Genomic DNA, 21,753 nt, shown 5'->3' with positions numbered 1-21,753 from the left:
AACACATGAAGGACTTTGTTAACTATGTTGTTTTATGTATTTTAGATTTATTTACTTGTTAGTAAAGTTCTTTCTTTTTTTCTGGAAACCAGTTGCTCTTTCATGGTGGGTTTTTCTGCAGTAATAACACGTTTACATGAGACAGCTTTGCACATTGCACGGCGCTGCCAATTTATCTTAGAATAGCTGCCGTGTAACTATGGAAACTTCTACTGACTCCCCGATATAACAGCATTTATTTCTTAATGTAAGAAGAAAAAAAGAAATATTTCCATAAATAATCGATGCCGCCAAGCGGTGCCTTCTGAAAGCCGGATAACTGCCGGTACCCTGCCCCTCTCCCAGCAACTGGAAAATCCTAATATTAGTGCAGCAATTTAAATGTGAAAAATAGAACAAAAAATAATAAAATCTTAAGGCCCTGTTCACACAGAGTTTTTTTTGCCATTGGCTGTGAATCTGCAGCAACATTTGCATATTTGACAGGTAATTCAGGCGTTGCAGAAAAGACAGTGGACTTGCCACAGATAACATCATAGTTACGTACGACGCTAGGAGTCCCTGCCTCTCCGTGGAACAACTGTCCCGTACTGAAAACATGATTACAGTACGGGACAGTTGTCCCGCAGCGAGGCAGGGACTCCTAGCGTCGGACATAGCTATGATGCTAGGAGCCCGGCTCCCTGCACTGTGTTCGGTCCGGGACTTGCGGCTGAAATACGTTCCGTCCATTACGGACGGAACATGCTCCTGTGAATCCAGCCTAAGAGTGGCTCCCGCTGCCGGCAGACCCAGCATGTCCATGTGTTACATGGTGGCCGCTGCAGATTGAAATGTGTGGCTGCCGACCTGCTGCACCAGCTTCTTTTTCGGAAGGGTTACCTTTAAGGTTGATGGTGGGGATATTCCAAATGTACTGAATCTCTCCACAACCATGGTTAGAGGTAGGCAAAATAATGTCCACTTTAGGAGCCAATTAGACCAGTGGCCCAACTATATGCTCATCCATAGACATTAATAGAAAAGACCCTAAAAAGTTAGGGGCCTGTAGAATATGTTCTGCACATTGGCTAATCGGCTTCTGGGATTTGTTCAACCCTGACCATGATAGAATAACAAGCATGGGCATAATTACCAGGGTATATCAGCTTCTCCGGGGCAAAACAAATGGGGGCCAACCTCCACTGTAAGGCTATGTTCACACGGGGTATTTTGCCGAGTTTTTTGACGCGGAAACTGCGTCGCAAAACTCGGCAAAAACGGCCCGAGAACGCCTCCCATTGATTTCAATGGGAGGCGTCGGCGTCTTTTTCCCGCGAGCAGTAAAACTGCCTCGCGGGAAAAAGAAGCGACATGCCCTATCTTCGGGCGCTTCCGCCTCTGACCTCCCATTGACTTCAATGGGAGGCAGGAGAAAGCGTATTTCTCGCTGTTTTATGCCCGCGGCGCTCAATGGCCGCGGGCGAAAAACGGCGCGATAATCGCCGCGAAAATCGGCGTGCAGGGAGAGGAATATCTGCCTCAAAGTTCAAAACTGAATTTTGAGGCAGATATTCCTCCCCCAAAATACTCCGTGTGAACATAGCCTAAGTGCCCTGAGAAGTGATAGTACCTGCCCTGCCAGTCCCCACTAGCTACACCCTGATGGGGAACGCCCAACAGCCCCTCAATCTCACATTGAGGTTGAATTATAACCAATCTAGTCATTTGTATCCCGCCAGATAATTGGCACTTGTTACTCCGAAAGGGGGAGGGGGACATGTGGCCGAGCGGGACATGAATGTTTTTGATGGAGTTGGGGCAAAAAGCTACTGACCAATCATCTTGCGTCTTTTTCCGGATTGTAGCTGTACGTTTACTGCTGTAGGTTTGGGTTTTAGGAGTTTGAAGAAAATATTAAACTCTTTTTTAGTTACTTAGAATTATTTACAGATCATAATGAAGACAAAGTGAGATAAAGTGCTAACATTTGGGACAAGCCGCATTGAGCTGTCGTTTTATTCTTATTACTATTTTTTTTTAGCTCTGCCATATTTCCTTGTCCATATGCTGCATATTCCTTATGTACAGCAGACAGAGCAGCTTAGAAGAGCAATCTGGGTTTTTGGAACAGAAAATAAATTCATTGCTTGACAAAGATCTCTTAAAGGAGAAGTCCATCCAAAGCTGAAAAATCGCTGTCAGGTGGGTTATCGTAAGAAGCAAAGAAATCTTCAAATATTCTCAGTCATGTCACCGCTGCTGTCTAGTAAATCGATAGGCTGAATTCTAACTGATGTCACCTATAGTGAATGGATAGGCTGCATTCTCAGTGATGTCATTGGTCTATAGTGAATGGATAGGCTGCATTCTCAGTGATGTCATTAGTCTCTAGTGAATGGATAGGCTGCATTCTCAGTGATGTCATTGGTCTATAGTGAATGGATAGGCTGTATTCTCAGTGATGTCATTGGTCTCTAGTGAATGGATAGGCTGTATTCTCAGTGATGGCATTGGTCTCTAGTGAATCGATAGACTGAATTCTAAGTGATGTCACCATCAGTCTATAGTGAATGTCAGTGATGTCACTGCTCTCTAGTGAATGGATAGGCTGCATTCTCAGTGATGTCATTCGTCTATAGTGAATGGATAGGCTGCATTCTCAGTGATGTCATTGGTCTATAGTGAATGGATAGGCTGCATTCTCAGTGATGTCATTGGTCTCTAGTGAATGGATAGGCTGCATTCTCAGTGATGTCATTGGTCTCTAGTGAATGGATAGGCTGTATTCTCAGTGATATCACCGCTGGTCTCTCTACTGAATGGTTGGTTGTATTGTCAATTAGGTCACCGCTGCTCTCTAGTGAAATGATAGGCTGCAATGTCATTGATGTCACTGCTTTCTAGTGAATAAATAAGCTGCATTCTAAGTGATGTCACTGCTCCTTAGTGAATGGACAGGCTGCATTCTCAGTGATGTCACCGCTCTCTAGTGAATGGATAGGCTACATTCTCAGTGATGTCACTGGTCTCTAGTGAAAAAGAAAAGCTGCATTCTAAGTGATGTCACTGCTCCCTAGTGAATGGATAGGCTGCATTCTCAGTGATGTCACTGCTCCCTAGTGAATAGATAAGCTGCATTCTAAGTGATGTCACCGCTGCTCTCTAGTGAATGATATGTTGCATTTTCAGTGATGTCACCGCTCTCTAGTGAATGGATAGGCAGTTTTCCTTTATTACCTGATGTCTTCACTTTAAGTAGCATTATACATGAAGAGAACGGTAATTCCAACAAGTTGTAAATATCTGCCCCCTCCATAAATAGTGAATCCTTGTTTTTTACAGTTCCTCCACAGTACGATATCTGCAGGTCGCTCACAGTTTTACTGTACAGGAGATGCAAAAATCCTATTGTTGTATTTAATGTAATCAAATAATTAGGACATAAGCATTTAATTGAATTGAATTTTGGTTCTCCATGTTGCATAATATGAAGCAGATGGCAAATGTTTTTGTTGTTTGCTTTGAATTTTTCCTCGTGTTTGTTGCCTGTACCAGTCTTGCCTCAAGCAAGAAAAAAATGAAACCGTTTGGTAGTCCGATATGTCTAAAGCAGTAAGATTCATGGGCCTGTTGTACAGTGGGGGATGGGGGCTCAAATTACATTTTTATGCAACTTTGTGTTTTCCTAAACAGTTTTTGTTTTTTGTGTTTCCTTTTAGGCCAAGATCGCAGTGAAGCAACTTTAATAAAAAGGTTTAAGGGGGACGGTGTTCGGTACAAGGCAAAACTAATTGGGATTGACGAGGTTTCGGCCGCAAGAGGAGACAAGTTATGCCAGGATTCAATGATGAAGCTCAAGGTATCTTTTAGTTGTCCTTTTATTGGTCATTAGTAATTCAATGGGTAGGTCAGGACTAATGAATCCAACTAGGGCAAAATCTACATAGAGTGTATAAAATGTCCTTGTGTTTGCATATGTTTCCTCCCATATCCCATAAACGGGTAATATTTACTTCCCGTTGAATTGCAAAAATTACAAATGTGGTTTGAGCATGGCCAGTGCCCAGGACCCTAACACCTGAGGGGTACACAGGCCCCATTGACCCACAGGAGAGGATGGGCCCAGCTGTAGTCCCCTGTCTAGCTATTGGAGATGGGATCAGCTGAACAGTCTCAAGTGGGGCTCACAAGGTAATTTCCCTATCTCAGTTATACAAACACAATAGACCAGAGTGAATAGAGCAGGATTGGGAGCTCGGACTAGTGACATCACAGCTCCAGAATTTGAAAAACATAGCTGTTGTCTTCCAAAAACAGCTCCACATCTATCCACAGGTTGAGTGTGGTATTGCACCTCAGCCCCATTCCCTTCAGCCGCAATTCCAAAAACAACCTTAGAAACAGGCGTGGAGCTGTTTTTGAAAGAAGAAGGCAGCCATGTTTTTCTAATACTGGTGAACCCTTTTAGGTGACATCACCAGACTAGGAGCTGTGATGTCACTAGTCCGAGCTCACTATCCTGCTCACTATCTGGAGATTATTTTTTGTTGGTGGGGCCCATGGAGATAGAGAATCTTTCCTATGTTCTCAGCTGTCAGTGAGGCCCATTTTCTCCATGGGTCTGATATCAGCTGTGTGGCGGCCTCTATAACATCATGTATGGCCTTGCTTCCATGGCCTGCGATAGCATGCCCGGTGGAGAGATTAAAATGAGCTTTTCCCGAATTTGTATGATCCCTGTTTTGTTTGTAAGATGTCGAGGGGTGGTCAGGCTTCCACCAAAGACATGAGATTGTTGGAGAATCCCATGAAATTCGCTAAATCCACCAACAAACATATTTCATGTCTATGGCCCGCTGTAAACCCATGTGAGCAAATACATTCTGTGTGCAGCTCCGCTGAATATTTGCAGCAATGAGGCCATATGAGTGATGGGTTGGAAATATTTATTTATAGACACAGCCATCAGATAGGAAGAAGCTTAGAGGGAAAAACCTGAAATGTAATATTATTAAAAGACCAATAATCTCCCGAATACATGTAATATAAAAAAGTGGAAGGATAAGCTGCGGTGATCGGTGTTATCGGAGATTCCCAAAGCAGCTGCGTGATCAAATGTGATCGAATATTCATCCTCAGGAACACAAAAAGCAATGGAAGCCACAAATAATACAAAGATAGAAAGAAGTGAAGATCAGATTGTAACGTAGATGTAGATTCCTCGTCAAACTTACAATGAGATTATATAACCGTGTTTATTCATTCTGTTCCGGTACCTATAAAATTGTGATGTGATCTGTTAGACCTCCGGTAGCTCACGTGTCTGATTTCTACCCCTTGGGTTTATCTCATTTTGGAATATATAAAACAGAAACATGAAATTAATTTTACAGAGTTGGAAGTCTTTCAGTATAAAAGACATATTTATGACTCAGTAATCAGGAAGATCATAATACAGTGTATGAGAAAGGACTACTGGATACCAAGGACTAGAGAACTGGACCACTAGATACCAGGGACTAGAGAACAGGACCTCTAGACACCAGGGACTGGAAAACTGGACCACTAGACACCAGGGACTAGAGAACTGGACCACTAGACACCAGGGACTGGAGAACTGAATCACTAGACACCAGGGACTAGAGAACTGGACCACTAGATACCAGGGTCTAGAGAACAGGACCTCTAGACACCAGGGACTGGAAAACTGGACCACTAGACACCAGGGACTAGAGAACTGGACCATTAGACACCAGGGACTGGAGAACTGAATCACTAGACACCAGGGACTAGAGAACTAGACCACTAGATACCAGGGACTAGAGAACAGGACCTCTAGACACCAGGGACTGGAAAACTGGACCACTAGACACCAGGGACTAGAGAACTGGACCACTAGACACCAGGGACTGGAGAACTGAACAACTAGACACCAGGGACTGGAGAACTGAATCACTAGATACCAGGGACTAGAGAACAGGACCTCTAGACACCAGAGACAAGAGAATAGGACCTCTAGACACCAGAGACAAGAGAGTAGGACCTCTAGACACCAGGGACTAGAGAACTGGACCACTAGACACCAGGGACTGGAGAACTGAGTCACTTGACACCAGGGACTGGAGAACTGAATCACTAGACACCAGGGACTAGAGAACTGGACCACTAGATACCAGGGACTAGAGAACAGGACCTCTAGACACCAGGGACTGGAAAACTGGACCACTAGACACCACCGGGGACTAGAGAACTGGACCACTAGACACCAGGGACTGGAGAACTGAATCACTAGACACCAGGGACTAGAGAACTGGACCACTAGATACCAGGGACTAGAGAACTGGACCACTAGATACCAGGGACTAGAGAACTGAATCACTAGGCACCAGGGACTAGAGAAATGATTCACTAGATTCCAGGGACTGGAAAACTGAATCACTAGACACCAGGGACTGAAGAACTGAACCACTAGACACCAGGGACTAGATAACTGAACCACTGGACACCAGGGACTAGATAACTGAACCACTGGACACCAGGGACTAGATAACTGAACCACTGGATACCAGGGATTGGAAAACTGAACCACTGGACACCAAGGACTAGAGAACTGGACCACTAGATACCAGGGACTAGAGAACATGACCTCTAGACACCAGGGACTGGAGAACTGGACCACTAGGCACCAGGGACTAGAGAACTGGACCACTAGACACCAGGGACTGGAGAACTGAATCACTAGACACCAGGGACTAGAGAACTGGACCACTAGATACCAGGGACTAGAGAACAGGACCTCTAGACACCAGGGACTGGAAAACTGGACCACTAGACACCAGGGACTAGAGAACTGGACCACTAGACACCAGGGACTGGAGAACTGAATCACTAGACACCAGGGACTAGAGAACTGGACCACTAGATACCAGGGACTAGAGAACTGGACCACTAGATACCAGGGACTAGAGAACAGGACCTCTAGACACCAGGGACTGGAAAACTGGACCACTAGACACCAGGGACTAGAGAACTGGACCACTAGACACCAGGGACTGGAGAACTGAATCACTAGACACCACGGACTAGAGAACTGGACCACTAGATACCAGGGACTAGAGAACAGGACCTCTAGACACCAGAGACAAGAGAATAGGACCTCTAGACACCAGGGACTAGAGAACTGGACCACTAGACACCAGGTACTGGAGAACTGAATCACTAGACACCAGGGACTGGAGAACTGGACCACTAGACACCAGGGACTGGAGAACTGAGTCACTTGACACCAGGGACTGGAGAACTGAACCACTATACACCAGGGACTGGAGAACTGAACCACTATACACCAGGGACTGGAGAACTGGACCACTAGATACCAGGGACTGGAGAACTGGACCACTAGATGCCAGGGACTAAAGAACTGAGCCACTAGACACCAGGGACTTGAGAACTGAATCACTAGGCACCAGGGACTAGAGAAATGATTCACTAGATTCCAGGGACTGGAAAACTGAATCACTAGACACCAGGGACTAGATAACTGAACCACTGGACACCAGGGACTAGATAACTGAACCACTGGACACCAGGGACTAGATAACTGAACCACTGGACACCAGGGACTAGATAACTGAACCACTGGATACCAGGGATTGGAAAACTGAACCACTGGACACCAAGGACTAGAGAACTGGACCACTAGATACCAGGGACTAGAGAACATGACCTCTAGACACCAGGGACTGGAGAACTGGACCACTAGGCACCAGGGACTGGAGAACTGAACCACTAGACAGAAGGGACTAGAAAACTGGACCACTAGACACCAGGGACTGGAGAACGGGACCACTAGATAAAAGACATATTTATGACTCAGTAATCAGGAAGATCATAATACAGTGTATGAGAAAGGACTACTGGATACCAAGGACTAGAGAACTGGACCACTAGATACCAGGGACTAGAGAACAGGACCTCTAGACACCAGGGACTGGAAAACTGGACCACTAGACACCAGGGACAAGAGAACTGGACCACTAGACACCAGGGACTGGAGAACTGAATCACTAGACACCAGGGACTAGAGAACTGGACCACTAGATACCAGGGACTAGAGAATAGGACCTCTAGACACCAGGGACTAGAGAACTGGACCACTAGACACCAGGTACTGGAGAACTGAATCACTAGACACCAGGGACTGGAGAACTGAACCACTAGACACCAGGGACTGGAGAACTGAACCACTAGACACCAGGGACTGGAGAACTGAATCACTAGACACCAGGGACTAGAGAACTGGACCACTAGATACCAGGGACTAGAGAACAGGACCTCTAGACACCAGAGACAAGAGAATAGGACCTCTGGACACCAGGGACTAGAGAACTGGACCACTAGACACCAGGGACTGGAGAACCGAGTCACTTGACACCAGGGACTGGAGAACTGAACCACTATACACCAGGGACTTGAGAACTGAACCACTATACACCAGGGACTGGAGAACTGGACCACTAGATACCAGGGACTGGAGAACTGGACCACTAGATGCCAGGGACTAAAGAACTGAGCCACTAGACACCAGGGACTAAAGAACTGAACCACTAGATGCCAGGGCCTAGAGAACTGAATCACTAGGCACCAGGGACTTGAGAACTGAATCACTAGGCACCAGGGACTAGAGAAATGATTCACTAGATTCCAGGGACTGGAAAACTGAATCACTAGACACCAGGGACTGAAGAACTGAACCACTAGACACCAGGGACTAGATAACTGAACCACTGGACACCAGGGACTAGATAACTGGACACCAGGGACTAGATAACTGAACCACTGGATACCAGGGATTGGAAAACTGAACCACTGGACACCAAGGACTAGAGAACTGGACCACTAGATACCAGGGACTCGAGAACAGGACCTCTAGACACCAGGGACTGGAGAACTGGACCACTAGGCACCAGGGACTGGAGAACATAACCACTAGACACAAGGGACTAGAAAACTGGACCACTATACACCAGGGACTGGAGAACGGGACCACTAGATACCAGGGACTGGAGAACTGGACCACTAGATACCAGGGACTGGAGAACTGAACCACTGGATACCATGAACTAAAGAACTAAACCACTAGATGCCAGGGACTAAAGAACTGAGCCACTAGACACCAGGGACTAAAGAATTGAACCACTAGATGCCAGGGACTAGAGAACTGAATCACTAGGCACCAGGGACTAGAGAACTGAATCACTAGACACCAGGGACTGAAGAACTGAACCACTAAACACCAGGGACTGAAGAACTGAACCACTAGACACCAGGGACTAGATAACTGAACCACTGGACTCCAGGGACTATATAACTGAACCACTGGACACCAGTGATTAGAGAACTAAGCCACTAGACACCAGAGACTGGAGAACTGAATCACTAGGCACCAGGGACTATTAGACACAAGAGATTAAAGATCTGAACCACTAGACACTAGGGATGGAAAAAACGGAACTATTAGACACCAGGGATTTGAAAACTGAACCAGTAGATACTGGAGAACTGGACCACTAGACACCAGGGACTGGAGAACTGGACCACTAGACACCAGGGACTGGGTTACGAAATAACAAGATTATCAGGTGCTGCATCACTTAAGAACAGTGTCTGGGGCCAGAAACCCAATGGATTGCAATAACTGAGACATAAAATAATTTAACACCAAGGACTGGGACCACAAACAACACAACACTAGAGACTGTGGGGGACGGGGACTGAAGGGCGTTAAACTACTATACACTAGAAACTGAGTCACTAGAACCAATGAACACCAGGGACTGGGGCTCTATATCACTAAACTGGACACTGACCCTCCACATGACACAATGAATTTGGCAGTTAACGCACTGGAGTATGACTGGGACACTAAACCTGCAAACACCAGGGAAGGTCGAATTAAAGCTATAGATACCTGGAACTGAACCACTGGAAACTGCGACATTAATCTGTATTGGACACCAGGAACTAGACCCAGAGGAGTACATACCATATAGACTGCCATGAGGCCCTAGAGAGAAGGGGGCCCATCCTGGGTTGTTTCATCCATTTTGCTATTGGGTGGCAAGAACTTATGGGACGCCCCTCTCTCCAGAGGAATTACATTATTAGGAAACAAGACGAAGGGATTTGGCCCAAGATTTATGGACAGGGCAAAGAAGGGTGAACAAATGCCAGGCCCTTCTATCCTGGGTGGTAAAACCCAGCATCATAATGGGGGGCACATTTTAATCTCCACTATGGGGCCCCCACTTTTCTATATACGCCACTTGCTAGACCAGTTAAATGGGCCAGTTGACTACTGGACATTAGGAACTAGACCCGTAAACTACTGGGTACCAAGGACCGAAACACTAAACCAGGGATTGGGGCACTATATCACTTATCCAGAAATTGGGGCACAGAAACTCCAGACACCATAGATTGAGTTCTAAGCTATAAGACATTGGGGCAGAAAATTACCAGACCCCCCTGGGGCTGGTGTACGCGACCCCTACAATTGGTACATCATGGGTACTTTGCAAACATTTGCCTCTTCCTCAGCCAGTCCCTGAAGAAGGCGAATATTCCCATCAGCCACAGGATGCCGACCACCGGTCTCAACATTTAACCTGATTTTTTCGGCGTTTTATGCCTTAGTAATAAGCTATTTTTTCATTAGTTATTCCTTTTATCACCTTGGAAATATGCACATTACAAATTAGTTTTAATCCCCCTCCATTTTCACTTACCCAACATGCAGCCCAGACACCTGCTGACAAAATATGCCGTCCATTGCGTCCGTGAAAATGTCCCCTTGTCTCCAAGATGTTGGATTCTTTTCTTCCCAATAATTGAGAGGTTTATCTGAGCTCAAGAAAATGATGGCGGAGCCCGGGAGGTCTCACAGATTAATGTTCCTGTCTTGTAAGCAAGTATAACCGCCTTTATACCGAACAGTGGGACACAAGGGGTTCTGCTCAATTTTAATAATTTCTGCTCCTTTATTTTATTGAAGACTGAACAAAGCGTTAACGTTTCATTCTGAATACACAAAAACTTAATTGTTACTAATGTTTCAGTCTCAAAGGCTTCCAAAAAGCTCCCGAGGCAAAGGAAGACAATGGGGATGACCTTTACTGGGTCACAGATATCATATAGATTCCTGTAATAGATACAAAGTAACAATGTCACTTTATTCGGCTGTACAAGAAGGTGAAGGGAAGCAGCTCCAAATATCCTGGATCCTTTCACAAGTTCATAGGGACAAATGAAAAAATTATTTTTGCCTGCAGCCACCACTAGGGGGAGCTCACTGTATACCGATTCATACAGCCCCCATTCAACTCAATAATAAAACTGTATGCAGTGAGCTCCCCCTAGTGATTGTGACAGGCAGTTAGAATTCTTTTTACCGCACACAACACTGGTCTATGTGAATTGCTTTCTATAGAATTGGATTTTAAAGAATCTATGAATTAGGCAAATCATCTGTACTCGCTACTGCGCCACTTTTTATTTATACGGCTTTAGTAAATTTGCAATTTGAACTGTGAAAAGTTTAACAAACTCAATATCTTCAGTGGAAACCGACTGAACATAACAGCGGCCATGTCAGTCCTCCCTCAAGTTGAATTTTTCAAAGGGCCACAGAATAATAGGGTGACCCTCTAACCCAAGATGATCTATTTTCTTCTTCTCTCGACAGGGTATTGCAGCAGGAGCGCGATCAAAAGGCGAACACAAACAAAAAGTATTTTTAACCGTTTCCTTTGGAGGAATCAAAATCTTTGATGAAAAGACCGGTGTAAGTAGACGCACAATCAGCCACGACTGCTTAATATGCCGGGAAACAGGGACAATACATTCAGAGAAAACCGTGCGCCACATAGGCGCCTTTTTATAGATTCCGTATCTCGCCTTTGCTGCCCTTTCGTCGCTCTTGCCTTTCATGTCTTTTCTACTTTCACAGTTGTAAATTGTATTTTGCAATTTTAGGGCAATCGTTGTAAGAAGTGACATAGTTATTTTCCGCATTGACCTGTCACCTCCTCCAGCGATTTCCCCTTCTTCCCAGTAATGGTCGCAGATTAAAAAAAAATTTCCGGTTCCTATTTTTAACGGGATCGGGACGGGATCGGGAAACATTGTCCCCCGAGACGTCTTCTTGTGTGGAGTCTTGTAATACAGCCGCTTCTTAGTTATCTTGGGTATCTGAGTGACAACCGCGAATGGTCGCCATGACAGGGATGACACAGGTGGTCACCCAACTTTCTGTAGACCCTGAATGGCCATTCTTACCATATCATTCCGTATGAGAAGCGGTTCATCTTAAAAATGTATCCAGACCTCATTTGCTTCAGTCTAAGTAGCAATATCTTCTTTTTCTCACTGGTTTTAGTTGTTTGCATCGTTTATAATCCTCTGTACTTGCTGTAATGGAAATCATCTCCCTATGTAGTGACTTCCTGCTGAGCTTGTGCTTATACACAGCAGCCAGTCTGAAAAAGCAGAGCTGCAGTGTAAAGCATGGGGCAGGAATAGAGCAGCAGCCTGAGCTTCTGATGAAACTGGAGATGGGTTTTTTACTAACTTAGACTATAATAGACAATGCAGCTAAGCAGCAGTTACTGATCATAAGGGTATGTTCACACGCAGTGTTTTCAGACGTAATGCGGGCGTTTTACGACTTGAATTACGCCTGAATAAACGCCCCTAATACGTCTACAAACATCTGCCCATTGCTTGCAATGGGTTCTACGGTGTTCTGTTCCCACGAGGTGTAATTTTACGCATCGCTGTCAAAATACGGTCCGTAAAAAGACGCCTGCGAAAAAGAAGTGCATGTAACTTTTTGGGACGTTTTTGAGCCATTTTTCATTGACTCCATTGAAAAACAGCTCCAATAACGGCCGTACAATACGCAGCGAAAAACACGAGTTGCTACAAAAACGTCTGAAAATCAGGAGCTGTTTTCGCCTGAAAACAGCTCCGTATTTTCAGACGTTTTTGGTCACTGCGTGTGAACATAGCCTTACTGTGTCCTAATGAAGCAGATCTGAAAACTATCCGACACTGGATATTGGGCTGTGTTGTGGTTGGATCGGAGCCAAAAAATAATAACCTCCCTATCTCGCCGATCCTAAGGGACCTCGATCCCTACATTCTCCGGATCTGTGAAATAGGAAGATAGGAATACCCCTTTAAGGGGTGGGCACATCCAAGAGCATGTCTACCCGCCCCTTAAAGGAGAATCCCATCTTATCATGTTATGTCATAATTATTAGTACAGAACCCCTTTAAGAACAATCCTCAACACATAACATTGCGTATGACATGTGTACGTCTCCAGCAACCATTTGGTTAATCGTCAATTAATTTTTTCCACTTGTTTAGAGAGATTATGCTGATTTTGCATTGAAAACAAGCAGTTACCTTCAAATGGAAAGCAAACAGACGCACTAATTGGCTGATTTCAGACAGAGATGTATTGTGCGGTTGCTACTATTTAAGGCGAGCAGCCTGTTCTACAGCGGCGGCAGCCACCAGGGACTCCGCTTCTTGCTTGTGTCTGCTCCACTACAAGACATCTGACTGCGGTCCACAGGGGAGCGGAGTAGGGGGGGGACATAACCACCTGGATCCTGCAGATGGGGGGACCGTTAGTCCTGATTAAGAGACGCTCATAGCACTCTATCAGTCCTGCAGAATCTGCTTCAACCGGCGGATTTGGTAACACATCACAGTGAGGGTATGTTCACACGCTGAGAGGCAGTTACGTGTGAAAAGACAGACTGTTAGGGTATGTTCACACGGCCTATTTACGGACGTAATTCGGGCGTTTTTGCCCTGAATTACGTCTGAAAATAGCGCCTCAATAGCGCTGACAAACATCTGCCCATTGAAAGCAATGGGCAGACGTTTGTCTGTTCACACGAGGCGTATATTTACGCGCCGCTGTCAAATGACGGCGCGTAAATAGACGCCCGCGTAGAAGAAGTGACCTGTCACTTCTTTGGCCGTAATTGGAGCCGCTATTCATTGACTCCAATGAATAGCAGCGCAAATTACGGCCGTAATTGACGCGGCGTTCAAGCGCCTGCACATGCCGGTACGGCTGAAATTACGGGGATGTTTTCAGGCTGAAACATCCCCGTAATTTCAGCCGTTACGGACCCCCGCCGTGTGAACATACCCTTAACAGCTGCCTCGTTTCACACGTAAAAGCTCCTCCTCGTAATTTACGAGGCGTCTGAGACGCTCTTAAACCTTGAGCCGTGCTTCATTGATTTCAATGAAGAACGGCTCAAATTACGTGGCAAAGAAGTGTCCTGCACTTCTTTGCCGAGGCAGTAAATTTACGGGTCGTCGTTTGACAGCTGTCAAACGACGACTCGTAAATAACAGGTCGTCTGCACAGTACGTCGGCAAACCCATTCAAATGAATGGGCAGATGTTTGCCGACGTATTGTAGCCATATTTTCAGACGTAAAACGAGGCATAATACGCCTCGTATACGTCTGAAATTTGGCCGTGTGAACATACCCTGAATGGAAGAGCAGCAGCTAAGGTCATTTATTAAGACAATTAAACATGAATATAATTCCAGTAGGAAGAAGAATGGATGAAAGAGACGAGCTGAGAGAGGGACTAGAACAGCAGCAGAGATTTTACTATTATTATTATAATTATTTATATTATTATTATTATTATTATTATTTATATTATTTATTTCATTTTTTATTATTATTATTATTATTATTATTATTTATATTATTATTTATTTCATTTTTTTTATTATTATTATTATTATTATTATTATTATTATAGAACTTTGCTGGTTTTATGAACGTAAAGCTTAAAGTGTAACTAAACGTTTAAAAAAACTTTTGACATGTCAGAAGTCTTAATCGGTGGGGGTCCGAGCACTGAGACCACCACAGATCGCTAAAACGAAGCGGCTTGGATGATCGCTGTGCCGCTTTTTTTCTGATCGGCTTCTGAAAGTCTATGTGTCCGTACAGCGCTCGCTCAAGTTTCCAAGGAAATCCATTCAGAAACGAAGCGACACAGCGATCACCCGAGCGCTCCCGCAGCTTCATTTCAGCGATCGTTGGGAGTCTCAGTGCTCAGACCCCCACCGATCAAAACTTCTGACATGTCACAATGGCATGCCAAACGTTTTCTCAAAGTTTAGTTCCCCCTTAAACTTTATAAAACAAAAAGTTCAGCAACTTTCCAATATACTTTATCCATCAATTCCTCACCATTTTCAAGAGCTCTGCTTGCTGTCTGTGGAAGGGAACATTGTTTACATCTCCTTCTGATCATGTCCAACTGACACCGCTGTATGGGCTCATCCTCTGCACCTGTGTCCGTTAGACGTGATTAGGATAGAATGTAAACAATGTCCCCTTCACTGACAACAAGCAGAGATCTTGAAAATAGTGATGAATTGAAACGTAAAGTATATTAGAAATTTGCTGAACTTTTCATTAGACCGTGATTAAGCTTTATTTAAAAAAAAAAAACTTTTAAAAGGAGTTTCTGGGATCATACATTGATGGGGTATCGTTAGGATATCTGTGATCTTCGTGGGGGACCCTTCATTCCTCTGATTGGTAGGGGTCCTGGGAGCTGGAATACCTATCACACAAGATGGGCCAACAATGTAAAATCTTGGAATACCTCTTTAAATCCTTTTAGGGCCCCCGGTAGAAATATACAGATCTGTTCATCCTGAGCTTCATGGTTCATGAATAGAATGCCAGTGGCAAAGATACTATTTGAAGCCCGTTGTTTGTGGTGGTGACAATACAGACCCCTGAACCTGCGTTCTACAGAGCGAGGACTGCTGTAATGTAAAGATCTATGCTGTATATACGTCGTCCAATATTTCGGACGCATTCTGGATTATTGGAATTTCACTGCACATTTATAATCACCCTACAAATCTAGAATAAGAAAAGTGTTGCGCTAATTATGTCACTTTTAATGGAAGTTGTCGAAGTATTGTATAATGTTTATAGTCACCGGTAACCTCGTCAGCGAGGAAATAATAATTGTCGTATTAATTAACTGTATTTGCGCTCGTCATTACCTGATTAGCCGGGAATATGAAGGTGGATTTATATTAAACTGCGTTTCTCTCCTCCAACATCTCCAATTAATGAGGCTGTTTACAGAGTGCCGACCCTGCGGAGGTGCCTTAATGCGGCCGCTAATTACTTGTTCGTTAGAAGAAAAAAGAAAAAATCTGGCGTTTTCCGAAATAGGTATTAAGGTGGGAATTAAAGGGACCCAGCACCATTATTTACGGCACGTTTTCCGTAATCATTGCAAGCTCTATGCAAATGATAACGGGCAGAAGTCTTACATATATCCGTATTTTCGTGGCCTGCTGCGCAATTTTGACATTATTAAATTCTATCTTTCCTTTCAAAATGGCTTCTTCATAAAGGGACAGACGTGGGAATAATACACGATAGCGCGCGCCTCATTATTACGTTATAAACTACAGTCGCTCGCTTCATTAAGTTTGTTTTGCTTGATCTGTCATTGAACAAATGTGCGTTACACTAACGACGATTGAGGGTCCCTCAGGAGCACCCGGCCATGAATGCATTGTCATTTTTATTATTTTTTCGTATTTTTATTTTTATCGCGGCTCTTAATTACAGAACATTTTGCGAATGGTAATCAGTTAGCAGAAATATAATGTTGATTTTTTTACTTACAAGTTAAGTACGTCGCATTTACAAACTTAATGATAAGGCATCTGTCAGACATAGGATACAACAGCAGCGCAAGGAAGGCTGCGCCGCCGCCAATCTGTGAGCTGTGCCGTCACTTCTAGCTCTATCCTGGACTGAAAACCCTCAACCCATATGTCTGACATTTCCCAGGGAAATGTGTTTCTTTTACTTGCCAAATGCAAAGCATACGAGGATCTCACTCGATTAAAAAAATAAAAAAGTTTTCATTTTTGTTACTGTATCTTTAAATCTGACATAGTTACCAATAGAATAAAAGGTTGTCATAAGGATGTGATACATTGTTGTAATATAGTAGAGTTTCTGTACCCAGAGCAGGTAATAGTAAGCCCCCTGTTACTCCCCCCCTCTTAAATCCACTGAATCCCCTCTTCTGGTTTTAGTCACACCCTTTCACCCACTTTTTTACTAAATTTATGTCTCTGCCTGTGCAGTGTGGGCTGGCTCGGACTGGTGACATCATTACACTACTGCTGTGACTGATTGACTTTTGACTGATGACATCATTACTTTAGTGATTTGGTTGAGGCTGATGACATCATTACTTTAGTGATTTGGTTGGGGCTGATGACATCATTACTTTAGTGATTTGGTTGGGGCTGATGACATCATTATTTTAGTGATTTGGTTGTGGCTGATGACATCATTACTTTAGTGATTTGGTTCGGGCTGATGACATCATTACTCTTGTGCTGTGGTTTTTGGCTGATGGCGTCATTACACTAGTGATTTGGTTGGGGATGATTATATCATTACACTAGTGCTGGATTGGGACTGATGACATCATCACACTAGTGCTGTGGCTAGGATTGATGACATCACCACAGAGAGGCTGTTTGATGATGTCATTACATTATACTGAACAGCCAGTCTTGACATACAGGGGATTCTATTACCTGCACTTGAGGCCTTATTTACACGAACGTGTGTGTTTTGCGCACGTAAAAAACTCATAGTTTTGCGCGCGTTGCAGTTCCATGTGACATCAGTGTTTGGTGCGTGTTTACGTTATTTTCGCGCGTACGCCATCCTTATGTCACGCGGTTTTGACGTTTACAAAATGAAATGAAGGAGGTATTTTTCTTTTTCCCATCATTTCTTGAGCAACTGTTGCGCGAATAACGCACAGCACACGAACGTGCGTCCGTGTGCTGTCCGTGATTTTCACGCACCCATTGACTTCAATGGGTGCGTGATGCGCAAAAAACGCTCAAGTATAGGACATGTTGTGAGTTTCACGCAGCGTGAAAAACACTGAATGTCTGAATGGCCCCATTGACTTGCATAGGTCCGTGTGACGTGCGTTATTTTCACGCGTGTATCACGGTTGTGAAATACGCTCGTGTAAATAAGGCCTAAGATTGGGGTCTGCAGTGGCCGCAGCATTTGGTGTAATTGTACCCCCTTCGCGGATCCCTTAAGTGGCAATCATGAAATAATTCAAGAGCGTACACCCCCCCCCCCATTTAGAAACTGCCCCCCCCTCACCACCCCTTAGAAACTCGTAGGATCTTGAAAATTGTGAGGAATTGAAACATAAAGTACCGAACATAGAAAGTTGCAGAACCTTCCATTAGGCCAGTTTTACATGAGGGTAACATGGGCACATTTCTTCGACCCTATAATATAATATATTACGTGGCCGCAATCCGCGACCGGACCGCGGGTCTGATGACTTGAACTGGCAGCATCATAGATGAAAGATCCCTTGAACATTAGGCTCGTGTGAAACTGCTCTTATACAGTGATTAAAGTCACACTCCGGGCAGAGCTGATACACTGTGTTATACCAAGGGCGGGGCCTGAGGGGGCGGAGCATGACATAGGGATTCAAAGGACACTAAAGAGAGACTTCCTGTGTCATGCTCCGCCCCCACAGGCTCCGCACTGGGCATAACACAGTGTAAAAGTTATGTTGGTGTGTTCCTTTAAGCTGTACATAAAAATGGACGAGTCCTTTAAGGAGGTGATTAATTAGTTAATTGATAGGATTCTTAGTCTGGGTTTTCACGTTGCGTTTTTTTCAAAACCGTGGCAAAGTGAAGCGTTGTGAATATTGCGGTAAAATACTCGATATGACCGCACCGTGTGAATAGACGCTAAGGGTGCCCATGAACGCAGCTGACCAAGAATCATGCAGCAAAACGGTTTGCAATGCGCTTTTTGGCTGCGCACCTTGTACAGGTAAAGCACATTGAGACCATGTACAGGCTGCGCTGCCAAAAACCGCATCGTAAAAGCGCACAGCCGCTACATGTACGGGAACCCTTATATTTTAATACTTAGTAACTAGAACGTTGCCAATCATCTCTAATTATCTATCGCCGCTTCCAGTCCCCTCCCCCATCAATTAATTAAAGGCACTTTCCATTCATTAAACTTTCATCTCACATGGAAGGAAAATTATTTCTATTTACAAAACTGAATGTCACCCCCGTCTTATGTCTCCAGGATGAGCCCGGGCGCTGACCGCAAAGAAATCCAGAAACCTTCTCCGGTTATCATCTGCCGGAGGAGTCATCCAAAATATCCTGGATCTAGATGTTTACTTCTATCTGGGATGATGAGAGATGTAGTGCTGCCAGTTAGATACAGCTTAGATATGCAGTTCAGTAGACGGTATCACACATGACAGGATTAGATACAGCGACTCAGCAAATAGTATCACACATTATAGGCTTAGATACAGCTCAGCAGACAGTAACACACATGATAGGATTAGATACACAGCACAGCAGACAGTATCACACATGATAGGATTAGATACAGCAGCTCAGCAGACAGTATCACACATGATAGGATTAGATACACAGCTTAGCAGACAGTATCACACATGATAGGATTAGATACACAGCTCAGCAGACAGTATCACACATGATAGGATTAGATACAGCAGCTCAGCAGACAGTATCACACATGATAGGATTAGATACACAGCTTAGCAGACAGTATCACACATGATAGGATTAGATACACAGCTCAGCAGACAGTATCACACATGATAGGATTAGATACACAGCACAGCAGACAGTATCACACATGATAGGATTAGATACAGCAGCTCAGCAGACAGTATCACATGTGATAGGATTAGATACACAGCTTAGCAGACAGTATCACACATGATAGGATTAGATACAGCAGCTCAGCAGACAGTATCACACATGATAGGATTAGATACACAGTTCAGCAGACAGTATCACACATGATAGGATTAGATACACAGCTCAGCAGACAGTATCACACATGATAAGATTAGATACAGAGGCTCAGCAGACAGTATCACAGATCATAGGATTAGATACACCGGCTCAGCAGACAGTATCACACATGATAGGATTAGATACACAGCTCAGCAGTCAGTATCACACATGATAGGATTAGATACACAGCTCAGCAGTCAGTATCACACATGATGGGGTTAGATACAGCAGCTCAGCAGACAGTATCACACATGATAGGATTAGATACACAGCTCAGCAGACAGTATCACACATGACAGGATTAGATACAGCGACTCAGCAAATAGTATCACACATTATAGGCTTAGATACAGCTCAGCAGACAGTAACACACATGATAGGATTAGATACACAGCACAGCAGACAGTATCACACATGATAGGATTAGATACAGCAGCTCAGCAGACAGTATCACATGTGATAGGATTAGATACACAGCTTAGCAGACAGTATCACACATGATAGGATTAGATACAGCAGCTCAGCAGACAGTATCACACATGATAGGATTAGATACACAGTTCAGCAGACAGTATCACACATGATAGGATTAGATACACAGCTCAGCAGACAGTATCACACATGATAAGATTAGATACAGAGGCTCAGCAGACAGTATCACAGATCATAGGATTAGATACACCGGCTCATCAGACAGTATCACACATGATAGGATTAGATACACAGCTCAGCAGTCAGTATCACACATGATAGGATTAGATACACAGCTCAGCAGTCAGTATCACACATGATGGGGTTAGATACAGCAGCTCAGCAGACAGTATCACACATGATAGGATTAGATACACAGCTCAGCAGACAGTATCACACATGACAGGATTAGATACAGCGACTCAGCAAATAGTATCACACATTATAGGCTTAGATACAGCTCAGCAGACAGTAACACACGATAGGATTAGATACACAGCACAGCAGACAGTATCACACATGATAGGATTAGATACAGCAGCTCAGCAGACAGTATCACATGTGATAGGATTAGATACACAGCTTAGCAGACAGTATCACACATGATAGGATTAGATACAGCAGTTCAGCAGACAGTATCACACAACACATGATAGGATTAGATACACAGTTCAGCAGACAGTATCACACATTATAGGATTAGATCCACAGATCAGCAGACAGTATCACACATAATAGGATTAGATACACAGCTCAGCAGACAGTATCACACATGATAGGATTAGATACACAGCTCAGCAGACAGTATCACACATGATAGGATTAGATACAGCGGCTCAGCTACAGTATCACACATGATAGGATTAGATACACAGCTCAGCAGACAGTATCACACATGATAGGATTAGATACATGGCTCAGCAGACAGTATCACACATGGTAGGATTAGATGCACAGCTCAGCAGACAGTATCACACATGATAGGATTAGATACACAGCTCAGCAGACAGTATCACACATGATAGGATTAGATACACAGCTCAGCAGACAGTATCACACATGATAGGATTAGATACAGCAGCTCAGCAGACAGTATCACACATGATAGGATTAGATACAGCTGCTCAGTAGACAGTATCACACATGATAGGATTAGATACATGGCTCAGCAGACAGTATCACATATAATAGGCTTAGATACAATGACTCTGCAGACAGTATCACACATGATATGCTGAGATACAACATCTCAGAAAGCAGTATCATGCATAATGTTAAGGCTTAGATAC

General features: G+C 44.1%; 1 protein-coding gene across 7 annotated transcripts in view; it reads left to right on the top strand.

Annotated features, from left to right (window-relative positions):
* DAB1 (DAB adaptor protein 1) overlaps positions 1-21,753 on the top strand; it is a 721,439-nt gene that overhangs the window by 602,255 nt on the left and 97,431 nt on the right. For 6 of the 7 annotated variants that reach the window (XM_075832689.1, XM_075832692.1, XM_075832691.1 and 3 more), the window contains 2 exons: positions 3,702-3,841; positions 11,726-11,824. In XM_075832689.1, the coding sequence (XP_075688804.1) occupies positions 3,702-3,841; positions 11,726-11,824 (239 nt within the window). Of the gene's footprint in view, positions 1-2,104; positions 2,185-3,701; positions 3,842-11,725; positions 11,825-21,753 lie in introns of those variants that run through there. The other variant, XM_075832695.1, reaches the window with a different exon arrangement.

This window comes from Rhinoderma darwinii, chromosome 7, assembly GCF_050947455.1.
Source record: "Rhinoderma darwinii isolate aRhiDar2 chromosome 7, aRhiDar2.hap1, whole genome shotgun sequence".
NCBI classification, from domain to species: domain Eukaryota; kingdom Metazoa; phylum Chordata; class Amphibia; order Anura; family Rhinodermatidae; genus Rhinoderma; species Rhinoderma darwinii.
The sequence above is the reverse complement of the archived record's forward strand: the minus strand, read 5'-3'. Positions and strand labels throughout refer to the sequence as shown.